Source organism: Bombus pyrosoma, linkage group LG15 (genome assembly GCF_014825855.1).
Source record: "Bombus pyrosoma isolate SC7728 linkage group LG15, ASM1482585v1, whole genome shotgun sequence".
Classification (NCBI taxonomy): domain Eukaryota; kingdom Metazoa; phylum Arthropoda; class Insecta; order Hymenoptera; family Apidae; genus Bombus; species Bombus pyrosoma.
Window position 1 is genome coordinate 8521703 of NC_057784.1, and position 18596 is coordinate 8540298.

General features: G+C 40.0%; 1 protein-coding gene across 1 annotated transcript; it reads right to left on the reverse strand.

The window, feature by feature from the left end:
• Window positions 1-4613: 4613 nt before the first annotated feature.
• On the reverse strand, window positions 4614-18060 carry LOC122575897 (photoreceptor outer segment membrane glycoprotein 2-like). Its single transcript, XM_043745386.1, has 6 exons — window positions 17789-18060; window positions 15455-15591; window positions 13276-13432; window positions 7835-8063; window positions 5820-5969; window positions 4614-4682 (listed from the first exon to the last, which is right to left on the reverse strand). Exons 1-6 carry the CDS (start codon window positions 18058-18060, stop codon window positions 4614-4616), a joined length of 1014 nt encoding a protein of 337 aa, XP_043601321.1.
• Window positions 18061-18596: the final 536 nt, after the last annotated feature.

Here is an 18596-nt window from a genome sequence, read left to right on the forward strand (position 1 = left end):
AGATTTTCTAAAATCAAGTCTTTCACCTTTAATTTTTTCAAGATTACAACTATCGCCTATCGATTACGATTCCAACTACTGTACAATCACCTCCATTCTTTCACGGCTCATCTCAACACAGTCGCATTAGAGTATCTTTGTCACGGCGTATCACGCTCGGAGAGAATCCTGCGGGACACGGAACTGGTCTCTTTCCGCGGTGGAATCGAATTTCAATTTAGCGAGTGGCAGAGGGCGAAAGAGTGGGAAGACCAGGTTGATCGTGGAGATCCGCGGTTGTTTGTCGACAGGCGTGCATCGTTCTCTCCTGGAACGCTTTTCTTCGGCAATCGATTGCCGGACAGGACCCGGCATCGAGGGATTTCCTCGAGTGCTTCCGCTGTCTCGTGCAGCTTGCACTCTCTCGAATCGGTTCGCTGACCATGGGAATGGGACTAACTGTTTTCTCGATCGTGCCCGTTGATCGAATTCAACGGAAACAATGACCACCGGAATAACCGGTACACGTACGGTCTGCTCCAACTCGTTCCTCCGGCGAGTACGTTCGATTTTCCGAAAATCGTCGACCAGTTTGGTGTATACGGGTCTCTGGCCGTGAATCCTGATGACGGTTCGCGAAGTACACGAGCGTCCATGGTGTAACCTGCGTGCTAACATTGTGAATTTCACGCGGAATCTACCGTTCTGTCGACGAGCAAGTGAATTGTTTGATCCTTTACGCGTCACGGTTCGAAAGTGTTCGAACGGTTGCCCACTTTTTGGCGACGTGTAACTTCATTAGGAATTAAATTGGTTTTTCAGGAAATTGATCCGAAGCAGGACGTTATTAACGGTTCGTCTATTTAGCAACGAACAAGTTTTTATTCTTCGCTGATTTTTAAAATGGCACTTATTGTTATTTTGGTGATAAGAGAAAGAACGTAATATAATAGGATTAGTTGTAATTAGTTGAAGGTAATGTAGGAAAAATATGAAAACGTCGTATAAAGACTTTACGTAATGTAAAAAATGAGAGTGTAGTATAAAAATTCATGATAAAGTAAAACACGATGGTTGTGTATGGAAATTCCATGTAAAGTAGAGAATAGAGATGCTTTGTAAAAATTCTAAGAAAAATGAGAAAGAGAGAGAGAGAGAGAGAGAGAGGATTTTATATAAAATGGGAGATGGAAATTATATAGTATGAATATTCTGTGTAAAATAGAAAACAGGAAGATTGGATATGAAAATCCTCTAGAAAAGAATAAAACAGAGATTTTGTTTAATGTAAACAGACAAAGTTCCTACATAAGGAATACGTGGGAAGAAATCACCAGACACGAGAGCAGACAAGAGACGAGAATAGCAGGATCGAAGAGAGAGCGTCTCAAGAACGAGTGAAGTGTTTCTGAGTCGGTCAAACACTGAATCCAGGTTTCTCGAGGCTTCCTCTTATATACCAAATGTTCCTCAAAAAGATCGACGTCACATGGATTACAGCACTGTCTCTTACAGTGTTAACCATAGCTACAAATATTATAAAATACCACTGAGTTTATTTAATAATAAAATATTCAAATATTATATATACCGAAAGTATCGTACAAATCCAAAATCGATGTCCAAGGAAATTTCAAGCTCGAGAAATTTTATATCGGTATATGGATCTTTTGTATTTTTAAACTTTTACTGGAAATTTTGAAACGGGTGTTTAAATTATTCGAATTTTAAATAGTAAGCTTTTTCTAAGTGAAAGCATAAAGAACATACGCATAATTAATGTTTTGTATAATATTCAACTTTTACTAAAAGAAATGGGACCCAAATAACAGACGATGTATTTTCAAGTGTTCTCGAGAAATAATGGCGAGATTTTGGCACCATAACAACTTTCTGCACGACTTCCGGACAGGGTGGTGGCATGCGCTTGCTCCGTTAACATTAATACGTTGGACGTCGCGTAAAACTGGTTGCTTTACTGCGATACGAGGGAAACGTGCGGATCGTAAGAACTTCGTTACCACTGTCGCGGGAAATTGCACCAACTCGCGAAAAAACCCGTCGCACCCTGTAAATTTGCCATTATTAAATTCGACAAGGACGAACGAGGCAGGAAAAGCGATCCGCCTACTTCCAGCCAGAGCGAGTTCCTGCCTCTAGAAACGGGAGAAAGATCCTTTCTGCTTCCTTTTTACCAATTTCTTCTCTTCTTTCATCGTTATCCAATATTTTCTTCCTATTCTAAGTATAATATGTCATATACTCAGCGTTTTAATATTCCCACTGACTAACATTCCTATTCATAAGTATCACGTGTGCAAATTTACTGGTTTGCAAACTGTACAGGGACAAACTCCAGATACGTTCAATGATAGACGTGCAAAATACGGTCGTACTTCTTTTAAAGGGTAAATACACCGTTTTTGTGGAAAATTTTCAAATATTCAGGCAAGTGTGTCGCATAGAAATGAAGTTTTAAGTTTCAGTAGGTAAGAGAAATCGGTTAAATATGCTTTTTACCTTTTATTTTTGGTCAAAGAATGTGATGATTCAAAAGAGCCTTCGAGTCAAGATTGAAGCTGCCCTGATAGAATCATGAATATTGATGTTTGTCCCGAGTCGTCGCGGATGAAAATGATGGAGCAGCAAGCTGATGTAATGAGTTATTCAAATTTTGTTTATGCCTTGTAAAATAGAGAGTATCAAACTAGGTTGCGAACCTTTGAATCCTGAAAACCTTTCACAGCAATATTCTCAAATTCCGAATTGCGATTTAACCCCTACGTCTGTGTAAAAGAATAAAATAATAATAAAATAAAGTAGCATAAGCTCGGTCATAACAATAATATATTGGTTAACATATTTAACACTCGTTACACTAGCTTTTCTACTAAATATACGCTTGCAATAAATATCTTATAATATCTACGTATTTTTAGATTTGTTCCAAATCTTCTGCTTTCTAAAAGTATTCCAATACTTTTGTGAGCTACTGTAGCTTGACTAATCTGTACGAAGTTTATCGATCGTTCGTTTTATTACGCGCAAGAAAGCCTCGATTCGCTTGACACGAGCGACGGAACACAGCTGTAAGCTGCAACGAAAGAACCGCACCCTCGTCAGTTTGTACGCGCGAAACCGCTGCGCGAAACGAGGCGTGTTCGCGAGAATCCCCCAGGGATTCTACCGTTCTTGATCCCTGTTCGTTTTCGTTGCTTCTTGCGAGCTACGCGGCTAGCAGTTTAAATCGAGTCCGCGTCATCGGAACGAGCACGCAATTATGCTTTTTTCCGTTAGTCGGTCGCTTCTCCCGCCTCGGGACTTCCCGATTCCTCCACGAGAACCACGAACCTCGAGCTTTCTCTAAACGTGACGAGGGTGGAGTGAGGTTTTTCTTCACTTCCCGCCCCCTCCCGTGCTGTCAGCCTCGAGGAACAAAAAGCTAGATCCTCGAATTTTCTTTAGCAGACGCTCCAGTCGAACTGTTTCGCCTGTTTCCGACGGAATTTTGGCCATTTCTCCACGCTTTTTAGCGTTTCATATCTTTCTCGCTTATTTTTGTCGTTGACAGATATTATGGTACTATTGATTCAACTTTTGTCAATTAATTACTTTCAAATTATTTCACGATCATATATCGGAAGGAACCTCTGTATTTCTTTGATGTTTTATTATACCTGAACTTACAGATTGATTTGACAATTTCTAAATTTTCTATTCGGATCTTACTTCATCAGTCATTAGGAAAATATTCTTTCATATAACAAAGGATTATAAAATCTTTACTATCGTGTTTTATCATCCATCGATACGATATTCTTTTACGCAATAAAAAAAAAAAAAAAAAAAGAAACGGAGGAATGTAAGCTTTATTCCATTTAGCCATCGGTATCCAACGATTGTACTCTAGTAATTACACCTGTTCTTCAGTTTCTCCGATTCCTTTATCTATTGCATCGAATATCTCGATTCGTCGGGGGAGGAACACGATCGAGCACAGTGAACGCGGCTTTTTATCATCGTCGCGGTCCCCGGTCGAGATTTTCGAAGCTTCCGTACCATCTCTCCTCCATCCGTTCCTTTCTTTTGTTCAGACCCATCGATCGTTTGACTCGATACGACGGGGAAAACGAGCGGTTTAGTGGCGCGACTCGATTAACCGATTCCCAGTAATCATAGTGAAAGCTATCGTCGAATCTTGGCGACGTACTTCTGCGAGAAAGAAACTCTACGAACTCTTATCTTATCGTCCATTGCTCTGGTCTGCGTCTTTATCGTCTTTCTCGTTCTAAACGAACCTTGTTTGTCCCTCAGAGGCCGTTTCGAGAGTGTATCGTAATCGATGATCGATTAATCCCCGCGGAGGACGCGCGCGTTGCTTCGTTAAACGCGCCTGTCTTCCGGCGATGGCTTTTCATTTCGATAAAAGCTTCGAGAAACGTTCCTCGATTCTTATAGATCTCTACGATTGAAGTTAAACTTGATCGATGCTTACACGGAACCGTACTATATATTTGCGTTGAAAGGTGGGGGAATTTTTGTTGGGCTTGTGAAGGAAGTGTCTGACGTGGAAATATGATTCTTCTTCGACGGCTTTGGTTTTATTTTCTGGTTTGTTTCGGCTTCCAGAGGTCTCAGTCCGTATCGCTGGAATATACAAGCGGACGTAGATCGATCATCGTATCGCCTCGTCCGCTGTTTTTCTATGGGGAGATTGAAAATGGAATCGTTGAATTAGGGGGAAGAATAATTAGAATCAATTTAGACCGTTGGAAGGAAGGTTTGGTTTCGATAAATAGAAGAAGCAGTAGATAAGGAACGAAGACTGGAAGAATTTTTGATAAATAAGTCTCGGTTAATCTGTATAGCTAGCCTTACTAATAAGATTATAATTTTTCTACCCGAATTGTTAATTTCGCGTAATTTACCCGTTTCTCCATAATCTACCTACCCATTGATTAATAAAATAGCAACGTTCACGCGGTGTCTGCGTGATATAAGTAAGAAATGTCAAGAGATAAAATTTCAGCCAACACTCGTAGCTACAACGTTTTTAAACTTTCCTTCATCACGTGGTCGCCTTTCTAATGAAAGTCCGACGCGGGTCTCCGTTTCTTTCAGTGGCGCTCGTGCGCTTCCATTCTAACTCGAAGAAATTAGAAAATTAAACAAATAAAGCCGGAGCGGCGCCGCTTGAGCAAAGTGTTCCACCGACAACACATACAGCTGCATATACATAGATGCAGAAGCGCAAACTTCATTCCGTGGATATTTCTAGCCAAGTTAGAAAGTTACTGTAGCTTCCCTTTAACTCTTTTCAGCTGGCAGCAAGTTGCTCGGTCTACACATGTAGGGTTTGAGAATTAGCAACTCTCCGGCGAAAAACGAGACAGCAACGAGCGTGCTCGGATGAAACTGTCTGAGAGAGACATTAAAAATGTACGAACGAGTAGTCGAAACGTTAAATGCAGTGAGGACAGTTTTTTCTGATTCGTTAATTGAATTTTGCGGACTTGTTGAAATTTTGGTACACGCGTAAAGTGGTTGAAGGAAAGTTTGATTTTTATCAGTTGCTGTTTAATTATGAGAGAAACGTGTCGATTTTTAGATGGTGTGTACTTGATGTAAAGTACTTATCATAGCCACGAGCTAGACAAATATTGTTCGAATTAAATTATTTCATTTTTCTTAATCGATCTAAAAACTCATCGTCCGAAATTTTCCTCGTTCATTCGATTGACACCGATCTTTCGCACATTTACGAACAACATCGTTCGTCGAGCGACTCGCTGATGGCTCATTCGGGGAATCGATTGATTCAATTCAGCCGGTTCACTAACCCGATCGATCTGGCAGAGATTAGGTCCGCTGGCTAAGCCAAAATCCAGACGGCCATAGAGCCAACCCGGTGAAGCTGCCCACCGATCTCCAAGCGCCACCGCGTTCCTCGCGGCAGTGAAGTCGAACCTCGACAATACGCTCACCGAAATCTGAAAAGGAATTTCCGTACGTTAGTTGTATGTATTTGTACTATAAAATTTGTTCCCATTGTCAAGCCTTTCCTTATGTTGCAAATTTTTCTTTGCACTTGCAATATAATTAATTTTATATATGTATCGATATAACAAATATAATAAAGCACAAACATAATGAATAAATGTAAAAATATATATATGATATAAATAATAACGACTACGTGTTATAGAACTCAAGAATTTGAGAAAAGAGCTTCAATTTTACTTTGTCTTGAGGCAAGTTTTTAGCAAAAAGATCTGCCAGAATATGGACAATTTCTATTGATACAGTCCATTTAACAAGGATGTGAGTGGCGTAATTTAGTAACTGTTCGATACGACAGTACAAATCCTATTTACTATGTATTAAAATGCTTTCATATTAATAATCGGCTCGACCAGCACGGTTGCTTAAAATCTATAGCATTAACTTCAGATTAATAATAAAATTAGCTAACATCGAATTTCAGGACTTACATAGCTGAAAGTAAACCGATCAATAAAACGAAATTTTTTAAACATAATTAAACATAATTAAAACAGCAAAAGACTATCGTGCATATAATAAAGTATAGGTATTGGAACAGGAAAACCCCGTCATTTTACGTTCAGCAAGATACCAATATTTTAACAATAAGTAATATGGTGCAGATAATTTCCAAAGCGACGAGAGAGATCGATAAAAGACAAAACGGAGCGAAGACACATAATGAGGTGCGGATTAAATGTAATGTGCAGCGGAAGGGGTGATAGTGATCATCAGTGGAGGGAAACATTAATGTTCCTTATATTTCATGTGTTATATTATAAGTTGAACGCAGCGCGTCATGATTCTGAGAATTCGTGGACAGCCTAGCAAGACAAAACTTGGAAAGCTTAGTGATCAGTGATCAGGGAGGCGTGGAACAGATGATAGTGGCCGTCAGATGAGGGAAACATTTATGTTTCCTTATATTTCATATGTTATAGGTTGAACCGTATAAGTATTCGCGGCTAGTTAGCAAAATAATTGGAGGTATAATATTCACGAATTTTTACGTTAATTATTTTATCACATTATCTTATTACGTTATCTTAGTAAGGACATCAGATTTTAAAGAATTTTTCTTGAATCAGGATAATTTGCCGCGCGAGCTTTTCTTCGCATAGTATAACATCTTGTCAATGAAGGTATAAGATGTCTAAGATGGTCTTGTTAGATTTCATGGAATATTTTTGTCGGATGAATACGATCGAGGGTTGAATTACTAGAGCAACGAAACGATGGAAATTTGGCGTGAAAAGCAGCCTTTCACCTTAAAATATTACGCGTTTGCGGGCTTCGATGACACGTGGTATCATCGCGTCCAGGCAATCAATAATTCCGAACGAATCTGATAATCCACCGCTATTTCAGTCCGCCTCTCGTCGACTCGCTTCCAGCTCTCCACTGTCGCGCTTGTTTATTCTAGATCCGCGAATAGCTGCAGCGATAAAATTGCTGCTATCTACGCTTGTAATTTTTCATTCGATCACCTGTCAAAAAAGAGCTTTGGAAAATCCGCGAATTACGTCGACATAATCCCTTTGGTCATTTTTCTTTAGCAGATTTTTAGAAATTCCCTCTATTTAAATAGATCAATATTTGACTCGCAGCGTAGGAAATCAAATATAGTCTTTATCAAATATAGACATAAACGTATCTAGAAATTACAATGGAAAGAATAATCTACGTCGGTTCCACGTTGTCCAACGATCATTTCGATAACAAATTTGGTCCATCGTGAAACGCACTTAATCCCAGCCATAGCGATTCGACTAAGCAACTGTTTGCGCCTGCCGGCGCGTTATTATTGATTTACCTGTAACACAAACAGAAACGCGATCAGGACTACGGTGGAATAGAGCGTTCCGTTTAGCACGCTCTTGATGGCGACGAGACAGCCCCGAGGGTTTAGGCTGTCGTAAGTGGAGTTTTGTTCCGAATTTGGCAGCTGAAGAGGATCGTGATAGCACGGACCCTTTACGTCGATTCGGCAGCAACTCCACGGCACCACCGGCGGTGTCACGCGACCATCCACTTTCGCGTACCTGAAACAAGATTCCTACGTGTCGGATCGCCTCCTCACGTACAATCCATTTTCTCTCTTTTACGTTTCTCTTCTCCTCTAGCCCTCCTTCTGATCCCGGTCTCTACGGTGTCGTTCAGAAGAATCGTTATACTTTGGTAGAAACGTGTTTCCAAGATGTTGGCCGCTATATCGGTACAGCTGGACAAGGGAAAGATGGGTATGCCGTAAATGGACTGAGTTTGTTTTAAGGAAGTGGCGATTTTGTGTTGAGGTTTTTCTTTTGCGAGAATATTTTCGTCCCCGATTATGAAAGTAATATCAAAATTAGGAAATAAAAAAAAATCGTTACGTACGCTTGTAGAGCGATTAAGAAGGGAGTTAAAAATTAAAAGAAATTGTCACGTAGCTTCGCAGGTATTGAAGCTTCAATTTTTTCCAATTACTTCTTGCATAGTCATAGCAAGAAGTCAGGATCAGTGGACGCCAGGCGTAGGAAATTATCGGGGAACGTCGATAGCGAACATTAAACGAGCCACCGATTGGCATTCCGCAAGTTGTTGAACTTGCTAATTCGAACTTGTACGCGAACATGTCTGCGAAGTACAGAATGAGCTACGAACCGTGTCGCGTACCCTCCTGGACCGGCGACACCATCTCGACCGTGGCTTTTCGTGGCAAGTTTTCGTGCGAAAAGCGGCCATCGACCACAGGACTTTCACGTGTCCTATACGGTGGCTACGTTTGGGTAATTAAACGCGGTGGTATCGATCTGCGGCTTGAATCGGTTCACGGACATCGATAGAGGCGAGCTTGGATTTCGCGATGCGAAATTGGAGGAAGATCATTTCGGAAAGTTGCTTCCATGAATTATAGATTCCATCGAGCGTTAATCGGATGTAGGAGTCTTTTAAAAATTGCTGGCAAATGTAGGATCACCGTAAGAATTCTTTAAGGAAAGAGCATTACCATCGTTATAATAATCGATATTTTTGAAATGTACCTGACAGATGGTAAAGATAGATTTTTAATACTAAAGAAAAAAAAATGAAAAGGCAGTATCGATAACATGGTATTAGTTGCAAAACTGTTGCGAAAAGTAGATTTCAAATTAGATTAGGTGTTTTAAGATGTTTCAATTATACAGGCCGAAAGCGACGATAAGGAATTCAAGAAATTTTTGCCTTAAAATTTAGGTATCCAGGACGTTCGAATAATCGATCGAGTAAAATGGTAGTTCTCATAATTAAAACGATGTTATATCACATTAAACCGTTAACAAAGAATCGAAGAAACGACCGTTTTGAAATTTAGGTATCTAGGTCATTCGAGCAATCGACAGAGCGAAATGCTGCCTCTCATAATTGAAACGATGTTATGTCACGTTACACCTTATCGAATTAACCCGTGGCGTCAGCCATTTTGTCGCGTGCATATGATATAATCTCAATGGATTTTACGAGATCAACGTGGAGAAGGGGGTGGTTGACGCTTGGGGAATAGTTGCGGCGACGAGGAGAGACCCGGGGCTCGATCCTAGTGGAAGGTATAATTCTGCAATTAACATAACGAGAAATCGATAACCCACTGTTCTATCTGCGATTACCAGCCACGACACAAAGGCTTCTATTCGGAACGCGCTATTAACCCTTTATTATCGAACGTATTACCGCTACCACATAATGCACACATACGTCAGCCTACAGAAACCTAACTATTAGGCAATTACCGCGAAACTACTCTAAGCAACGCGAACTCGCCCCGACTGCATGAATTGTTTCATTCAAATGTTTCGCATCCGTTACTTCCGCTTCTCTACTCGCAGCCAGGAAAATTCGTTAACCTCAACAATTCCAGGTATCAAGCGCACGGTATCTGTACCAAAAATCCTAAAGATAGTTTGCTAACTATCAGAAATTTATTACAATCGGAAAACTCTATAGAATAATTACAGAAAGTGCAAGATTTTTGCGGAAACTTCTAATTTTTAATTCTTCGTTGGACGCTGATTCGAAGGAAGAACATTATTGCCAGATATTTTGCAATTTGAGCGGTGATGATGATCATGAATTATGTACTTCGTCATTCCACAAGGTGATCGATCTCCACGACAATCGAGTTTGAAATACGGTAATTTGGTACGATAGAAGTTTCACAAAATGAAACTAGAAAATTATAAATATACAAAATTTATTCATTAATAAATATACAATATTTATTCATTAATAAATTAAACATTAATTAAACATTAATTGATTATTCATGCATAAATATTTATTTTCATCTAATGTACCAAAGAGAAGCACATATCGCCGACAGAATGATCGTGTAGCGGCACTCGACAGCAAACTTTCCAACGGTTTCTGTCCCGTGGCTTGCTACACAAAGACCCTATCCTTCGGACAAGATGATTGCCAGATCATTGATGAAGCCGAACGTACGACGACCGCGTACGACAGTATAGACGTGGTGAACACACCGTTCCGCGTACCACCGTTCTGGCCACACGATGTTACGCTGTGGTTCGCGATGCTGGAAGCGCAGTTCGGAACTGCCCGGATTACGAGCGACAAGACGAAATTTCAGACCACTGTCGCGAATATTACCGCGCCGCACGTGCAGCTAGTCCGGGACATACTGCTCGCCCCACCGGAAACGTACCACGACGTACGCCGGAGGGTACCTCAAGAAGGAGCTCATTAAGAGATTGGGGGACTCGGACTCCAAGAGAGTGCGAAAGATGCTTGAAGACCGCGAGCGAGTATGAACTATTCGCGGCCAATGGGACGCGGATCGCAACATACGGTACCATCGCGATTAACCTGAACCTGTCCCTAAGGCGACCCTTCAAATGGCGTTTTATAGTAGCCGACGTTCAAACGCCCATCATCGGCATGGACTTTTTGAGCTACTATGGGTTGCTCGTGGACCCGCGAAAGAAACGATTCCTCGACACGATAACCCAATTGTCATCAATGGAATACGCTGCCACGGCCGACCAAGCATCAATAAAAACCATAATCGGCGAATCAGCTTACCATCGACTCTTGGCGGAATTTCCGGACCTAACTCGTCTATCGGTTTTCGGACGAGAGAAAACTCGACACGGTAATCGCAAGCTCTACGCAAAGTGTACATCGGGAGTATTTGTTAATAAATATATTGTTAACTATATTTTAGTTTTTCTTTAGCACATATCACGACTTATCCACCTCAATCCAATATTAATATTCCGATGGCAAGACACGCCAATCATCCTCCCATGTGATGTAATCATATCGCAAACACGAGACATATAATTTTAACGATATGAAATAAATAGCGCGGAAATGATAGTCGAAATTTATTTAATATATTCACAAATTCTCATATGGATATCTAGGTTGGTTTGAAGAACATAACGGTTCACGGCCTCGCTTAAAAATTCCTCCATGTTACATACAACTTTCTCTCTAAAGAAACAAACGAATCTGAGCGATCGAGGAGCATTAACGTGCAACATTTCACCGGTCGTAAACCATTTCTAAATCCAGATGGAGAATGCTTTCGCATGGGCGTAACGTGTGGCCGGTAAAAGCACACACGGAGGAGCCCTTAGAGGGTGAGTTAGGTGGGCCAGACCTGAGGTGAAAGGCCCTTTCCACGGTGTGGAAATAATCTGGCTATGGAAGGGCACTTTGCCGAGGAGCCAGCAGTGTTTTAAATCCTTTTCTAGGAGCATCTCGTGGAGGGCGTAGAACATCGAGCCTTGGAACTTGGAAGCACGACGTTTCATCTCCTTCACGCCCTTCCTTGTGCTTTTTCTTCTTTCGATATACAGGGTGTTAGGAAAAAGTGGACGATATATTAGGTTCATGTAAACTAATTGGTAGAGTGCATCGAATTACGTAGGAATAACGCTGATTAAACGTATGATGATATTTTCAACGCATGATTAAAGTTTGAATACAAAGAAACATCCTACGTGCATCAACCTATAAGTATAAGGCGTATATTTAATAATCAAGACCACGAACGTTTTTTTAACACAACGTATAATTTCATTAAGAAATGGAAACCTCTAGGAAACAACGACGTCGATGTAGCGAGTATGAACAGCTTTGCAGATTCGTGGATGGCCGCTTTAAAATCGTATGACGGGACCACCCCTCTCGGTCAACTACTCCCGTTAAAATTTCGTTTCTACGCGGTGGGAACGCGTATAGTCGTAATTAAAATCCTGGCATACTTTCTGCGTTTCCATTAAAGTTCCTGGAAAATTTGTTCCTCGCCGTCGGTGGACAGAAATGGCCTGGGTATTACGTGTAATTATTGCGCGGATACTTGTGGAAAAAATGTTACCAACGGGATGGGATGGGTGTCGTGATTTGTTGAATTTCAATGCGCTTGATCGTGTGATTTCTGGTGTTCTATTTTATATTCATAGAATAGTAATATTCTCCTGTGTTTGCCTGCAATTCAGGTTAGGGTTCATGTTCCATTCATAGTTTTATACAGGGTGAATCATGAATTACTTTACATTCTTTTGTTGTCAGTGGAGCGACTGGAACTCTTCCCCTGTCGTATCATATAATTGAAACGGGCATTTAGGACGATTGGAGTACGATTTTTATCAATTCCCATTTTCCCAAGAAAATGAAAATGATAACAATGAAATTGTAACCTGTTCACAGTTTTTAACGAATGTTCAGACAAGTTTTCGTAACGTTAAATACGCAGCATGCAAAATATACAGAATAATAAAAATATTAAACATCAAATAAATAATATATAGTAGGATATATGTATGAAATAAATAATCAAAAATATATAAAATAACGAAAGCAAAATTCCATTTTTTTTGTTACGTTTATAAAAATATGGATTTGTACGGACATTAAGTTTGCATTAAATTGCAGTTCGTATCTTTCCAAAGAAATTCAATTTCCGGTTGCAATTTTAATTCTAATTATAACACCGTATGAATTCTTATGATAACAGTTTAATAGCCACGATAAAATTTCGATATACTACTTTCTTGGGCAGATGTTCCACTTGAGTTAAGCAGGATCACTTCCTTGGAAGTAACACGACTATCGTAAGACGATAAAGCTCACATTGTCCATGAACCATGGTGCAGGGTAGGTGAGAAGATAATGGTCGATAAACGCGGATAGGATATAGATTTTATGGTGTATCCGATCGATTGGTGCTATCGACCCTTGATTGTCTTGACATAATTAAACGATAATTACCTCAAGATATCCGGCGAGTCAAGCACAAGAAACTCCCGTTGCAGCCAATATGTCTTGTGCCAATCATCGGACGAATCTATTCCACAACACTGCATGTTAACCTGCATGCTGTCTATTTTTCGCTTCCATGACACATCTGTGAAGTATCTTTTCATACCTATTTCACAGAATATGGAGAATTTTGACGATGAATTTTGATGAATTTTAGAAGGAACTAATTCTTTAGAATACGATCAAACACGATTCATTCGTATTATCTTAAAAAAATCATAATTATTAAATGGCACTAAAGGAGAGACGCAAATAATATGTAACCTATGCATGATGATTGAATCTCCCATGGGTCACCAATAAAGTGACTCCTGGGAACGAGACATACGGTGTATGAAAAAGAATGGAAGAATCGTCGGGCGTATATGAATCTCGATTATTCTCACACGAGGTGGGACGGTATTCTGTGGAAGCGCCGACAAATTCCACGGAACGGTGGCCGGTAGCCTGGAATATTTTGCATTAGCCTACGACTTTCCGATATTTTATATCCTATCGAAGGAATTTGTCGAAGCGGTTGGATCCGTGGAAAATTGAAATTTTCATTTTCATTTCGCGGTCGAGACCTTCGGCGTATTAATTAAAAACCCGTGATCGAAATAATCAAATGTCGATTATAGTTAAATACTGGTGATTGAAGGTTCACGCGAGATCGTGCAGTTTATAGCGATTTCATTAGCGGTTTAGGAGATTTCAAAGTAATCACGTGGATCTTTCCATTTTAACGCAAGGGTAGAATAATGAATACGAAGATTCCCCATAGATAATTTTATCTTATTACAATTCTGTTTTTTTTCTTTTTAACTTTGTCATGCTTCATTCTACATTTATTTCGTCAAAGGAAGATAAAGAAATACTAAGCGCACGAAGATCTTCGTACGGTTCGCGATTCGCGGATAATCAAAGTAAAATATATGTTTATCGTCGATCAAAGAACTGTTGATTCGATTAACACGAAACGTTCCACTGCTACATTGTTTCCTTTTATATAATTTGCCAGTGGTATTAATGTTTGGACTATTCTGAACTCTGTCATTACCACTAAATTCACGAGATACAAAATATACAACGCATGTTCTGCACCATAAACGATTCTTCACCAGCACTCACCTAGAAGTACTAAGTCGATCGCGATCTCCATATCTCTCACAATTTACAGCTAATTAGGGTAAATTTGCGTAGAGCACGCAGCGGAACGCGACGCATCAGCCTGCAAGTTTATCGGGAGCAAACGTTTCGAATTTCGAGGCCCGGAGCAAGAGGATCCACAGAGTCACGTATCTATTCATTAAGTAGCTAGACACCAAACGAGATTTCCATCGGTAATTTCGAACGGGACAGCCGGTGTGCGTCGCGTTCGACCGTCGATTTGCATATTACATAGTCGGATACTATTTCGCGGAAGCGCACCGTTTCCACCATCTGCCTGCCATATTGAGACGATACTCTGCTGGATCCAGCGTGCCTCGTATACATCTAATCTTTCCCCTATTTTTCTCTTTCTTCTGTTTGCTTTGTTAAATATTCAAATTCGAAAAAACGACGGCCCAGCGGAAAATGAAGAAGGGAGAGGAACGTGGTAGGGGAAAAAAGATGGGACAACGGATAGGCGTTCACGAGGCGATCGCGCGGACAAAATGAATTCGCGCACAGCCACCTGACGATCCGCGAATATCGCTCGCATACATCGTTCGTCGATGAATATTTCACGATTCCGGCGTTTGCCTCGGTTTCGCTTTGTCTCTCTGTTTTCGGAAAATGGGTTATCCGAGCTCGGCCACCGACGAATACCGTTTGCCTTGCTTTCGTTTTCGTTAATGGAGTTATCGTTGGCTTCGTGCAACGCCTGTGAGCGTTTATTGTTCCAATGGATGGAAATTAGGGAAATCGCGAAGCTCGAAGATGTTATAGATCTGTTTGGCATTAATCGTTCGGAGAAGAAAGAAAATTATTCGAGAAATTAAAAATTTAGAAATGAAGATAAAGCGATATAAAACCGGGAGAACTCAATGTCCATAAAAAATAAGCGGCAGAAAGCAATTTTCCAGTTAGAGTCAAACCAAATAGACATAATCGATTTTTCCCCAATTTACCCTCCCCCAATATTATTTTAAACTCTGGAACTCACCCTCGTGAAGAGTTTGCCTAAGTTGAACCGTTAAAAGATCCGCTGTAGAGAAGCAGATGCTGGCCATGAAGCAGCCAACAAGTACCACGAACAAGCCTATCAGAGTCCATAGGAACAGTCTCAGGTTCATCCCTGGTCTGAAACAAATGAATCGTTCGTTATCACCAACTGGATGGCTTAATCTATAATCTTTATTTAAGACAGCCTAGAACCGGTCCATTTTTAACTCAGCAAGGAACCAGTCGTGATTAATTTCGTCTTCCAATTTTCACACTTTGATGCAAACACGGGTGCATCTATGTGCGTGTACGTGTGTGAATTGAAAGGAGGCGCGAAAATCATTCTAACCATCGACTAGATACACCGCGGAGATGCATTAACGAGCGAAAGGGTAATTAAAACAAATGAAGTTTGGCGGAGTATCGGTGGAATTACTTGAAAATTCTGACAAATCGATCGGCCTTTGGCAAGCGGCCGTTTTCCAATTCGTACTCGGCCGGTCGACAGAGAGAAAGAAAATTAAGAAAAACAAGCTACGGGTTAATTCTCCGGTCATTCTCCAACGAGGTTACGCTCGAATCCACTTCTCGCCACCCTCTTTTTCCTCCTAGCCCTTTTTCGTTGCCCATCTACCGTTTCTTTTCGTCTCGTCTATAAAGAGTCGAATGAACTGGATGTTCTCTTCGATCGTCGTTGTTCAGGTCAGATCCTTTTCTTAGACTTAGATGATTGTGAAGTTTAATCGATAAATTTGCTGATCGATATGCCATTGAGATTTTTCGTTAATTTTATTCGACGGATATAGCACAAAAGAATTCTTCACCTTCCTACCATATACGTTTAACGTTATTTATTTAGATGAATTTGTTTAGATTTTCACCATATAATTTTACGTCCTATCCTATTTTCTTCGAGGAAAAATCCTAGTTTCCAATTTTTTTAGCACTTTTGTCTCCATCTCTCACGGATTTTATATAATAGCAACCGAGACGCACATTGTGTTCGCGTAGATCCGGTTACAAGGACCAATTGATTGTATTCACGCACACTCGACATCCCTAATGAATGCTTCAATCCGGTGAATTTCCGTTCGCGGCGCGGTTTCCGCAGGGAAATATCAAGAATATCCTGTCGTTGTTCTCGTTAACTAATTTACGCGAAATCACAGCTCCGATCCGGCTAATTCGCAATTTGGCCGGTATTGTACCACGAAATTTAACCTTCCACCCTTTTTCAGTCTTCTGATTTCTCTAATTGCACTAATTCGCGTACCGATGAAACGTTGAAATAACTACATGAAAACGTATTGCGGCAGAGAATAAAGTTACAAATTAATTAATTACGAAGCTAAAGGGATGACACTTTGAAGAATTGAAATACGCGATTAAATCGAAAAATTCTCCGAACCTTTAGACACACCACAAACATGTTCAACCTACCAATTAATACGTAAAATTACAAAAAGCGACAGAATGTAATTTGAAAATTTGTGTTATGACGATAATTAGTTCACCGTTACATTTTAGTATTTCTAGAATATTTTATCATAAAATTAAAATTCGAAAAGAGATTACTTTTTGGTGATTCGGTTGTGAAGTCGGTACACGTGCAACGGCTGAGCAATTTGCAGAAAAATGAACTTATCTTTCTTACAACGTTTCCCTTCTACGAGGCTATCGTAAGAACCGAAGAAATTAAAGGAGCAATTTCGCTCGCGGTACCTTTGATCGCGTGGATGTTCTGGGTCGTTAATTAAGCCGCGATGTCATCTTCTTCTTCGTGTACATTTCGTGATTACGCGTTTCCACATTGAATATTGTAAGTTTGAGTGATGTACGTTGATTGCTATCACGATTACTTACGTACTGCGTACAAAATGTTTACAAATGTAACGATTACATTTTTAAAGAGAAATAAAAAAAGATCAAGATGAGGTTACAGACGATATAAATGAGACTATATACGAGATATGAGACAGACAATGTAGACGATGTAACAGATGTAAATTACAAAAGTACCATTCAATTTCCTTCAAATTCGAAATTTGTCAAAAAAGCTTCTCAAACGATATAAATTTTCTAACCTAACCGCAAACGTTATAAACCAATCAATTATATTTTTAATTGTGTCATCGATTCACTAATTATTCATTAATCCCTACAATCCATTATATTAATAACTCAAGGGTTACATAAAACAATTAATCTTCTGAATATAATATACGAATAAGGAATAAAAAGATTAAAAAAAAGAGCATTTCGTTAATTATGTCACACGTTTCCTCGATATAGAAGGCACAGAAAAGTGAAATCTTATTAACTCAACTACAATTACCCTTCGGCATAGTGGAAGTAATTATAGCACAGCTTCACGCCCACCAGATTATGAGCGAGCACGTAAAGACCGTATAACGTCAAGGTTTTAAACACAAGCCCGAAGAGATTCTCGTCGTCGAAGCGCAGTTTCGTCGCAATCACGAACGAAGCAATCACTCCCATGAAAAACAGCAGGAATCCGATAAGAAGACTCGCTAGAATCGAGAGCACCACGTATCGATGCAGATATTTTCTCTGATTTTTCGTGAATCTTATATCGAACACTGCCATTTTAATAATGTCACCGTATTTCCTTTCTTTTGTCCCATCAACGCCCTCTCGTACGATTTAATATTATTCGCCAGTTTTGTTTCTTCGATAATCATTGAAATTAGCTATTAAAATAGAAATCAGTCGTCTATTTGAAATTGACATGGATATTTGTATTCGCTGGAAGAATTCTGTTGTTAATAATGTTGTTAAATAAATTATTGCAAGAGAATCCAGGGATGACTGGAATAAATCGAAACGAGGAAGGATCTATAATCTACATCGTCGTCTAATTAGTCGTTCCCATGTCGCGTAGTTCGTTCAGAATTCTGGCACTTGTGTCGAGGCCGGTTTGCTGCCGTGTTAAGGATCCGGAATTTCCTCATTCCTGCGACGGAAACTGTACCCGCCGAGGTATTTCTATGGTATCTAGGAAGTCTTCGTAGCGAATCGCGTCCACGTCTACAGGGTGGAACACGCCACCTTACGACAAATCCTTTAACACTTACAGCAGTTCACAAAAATATTCCAACACTTACGAAAACCTTTTATGAATG

Bases quoted from the DNA above. Each gene is read 5' to 3' on its own strand.
- LOC122575897 (XM_043745386.1), bottom strand. From the start codon at position 18,060: ATGGCAGTGTTCGATATAAGATTCACGAAAAATCAGAGAAAATATCTG. The intron at 8,064-13,275 runs GTAATTATCGTT...ATCTTGTTTCAG, and splicing joins GACTCGCCGGATATCTTGAG to GTACGCGAAAGTGGATGGTC. The intron at 5,970-7,834 runs GTAAATCAATAA...ATTCCTTTTCAG, and splicing joins CGTTTCTGTTTGTGTTACAG to ATTTCGGTGAGCGTATTGTC.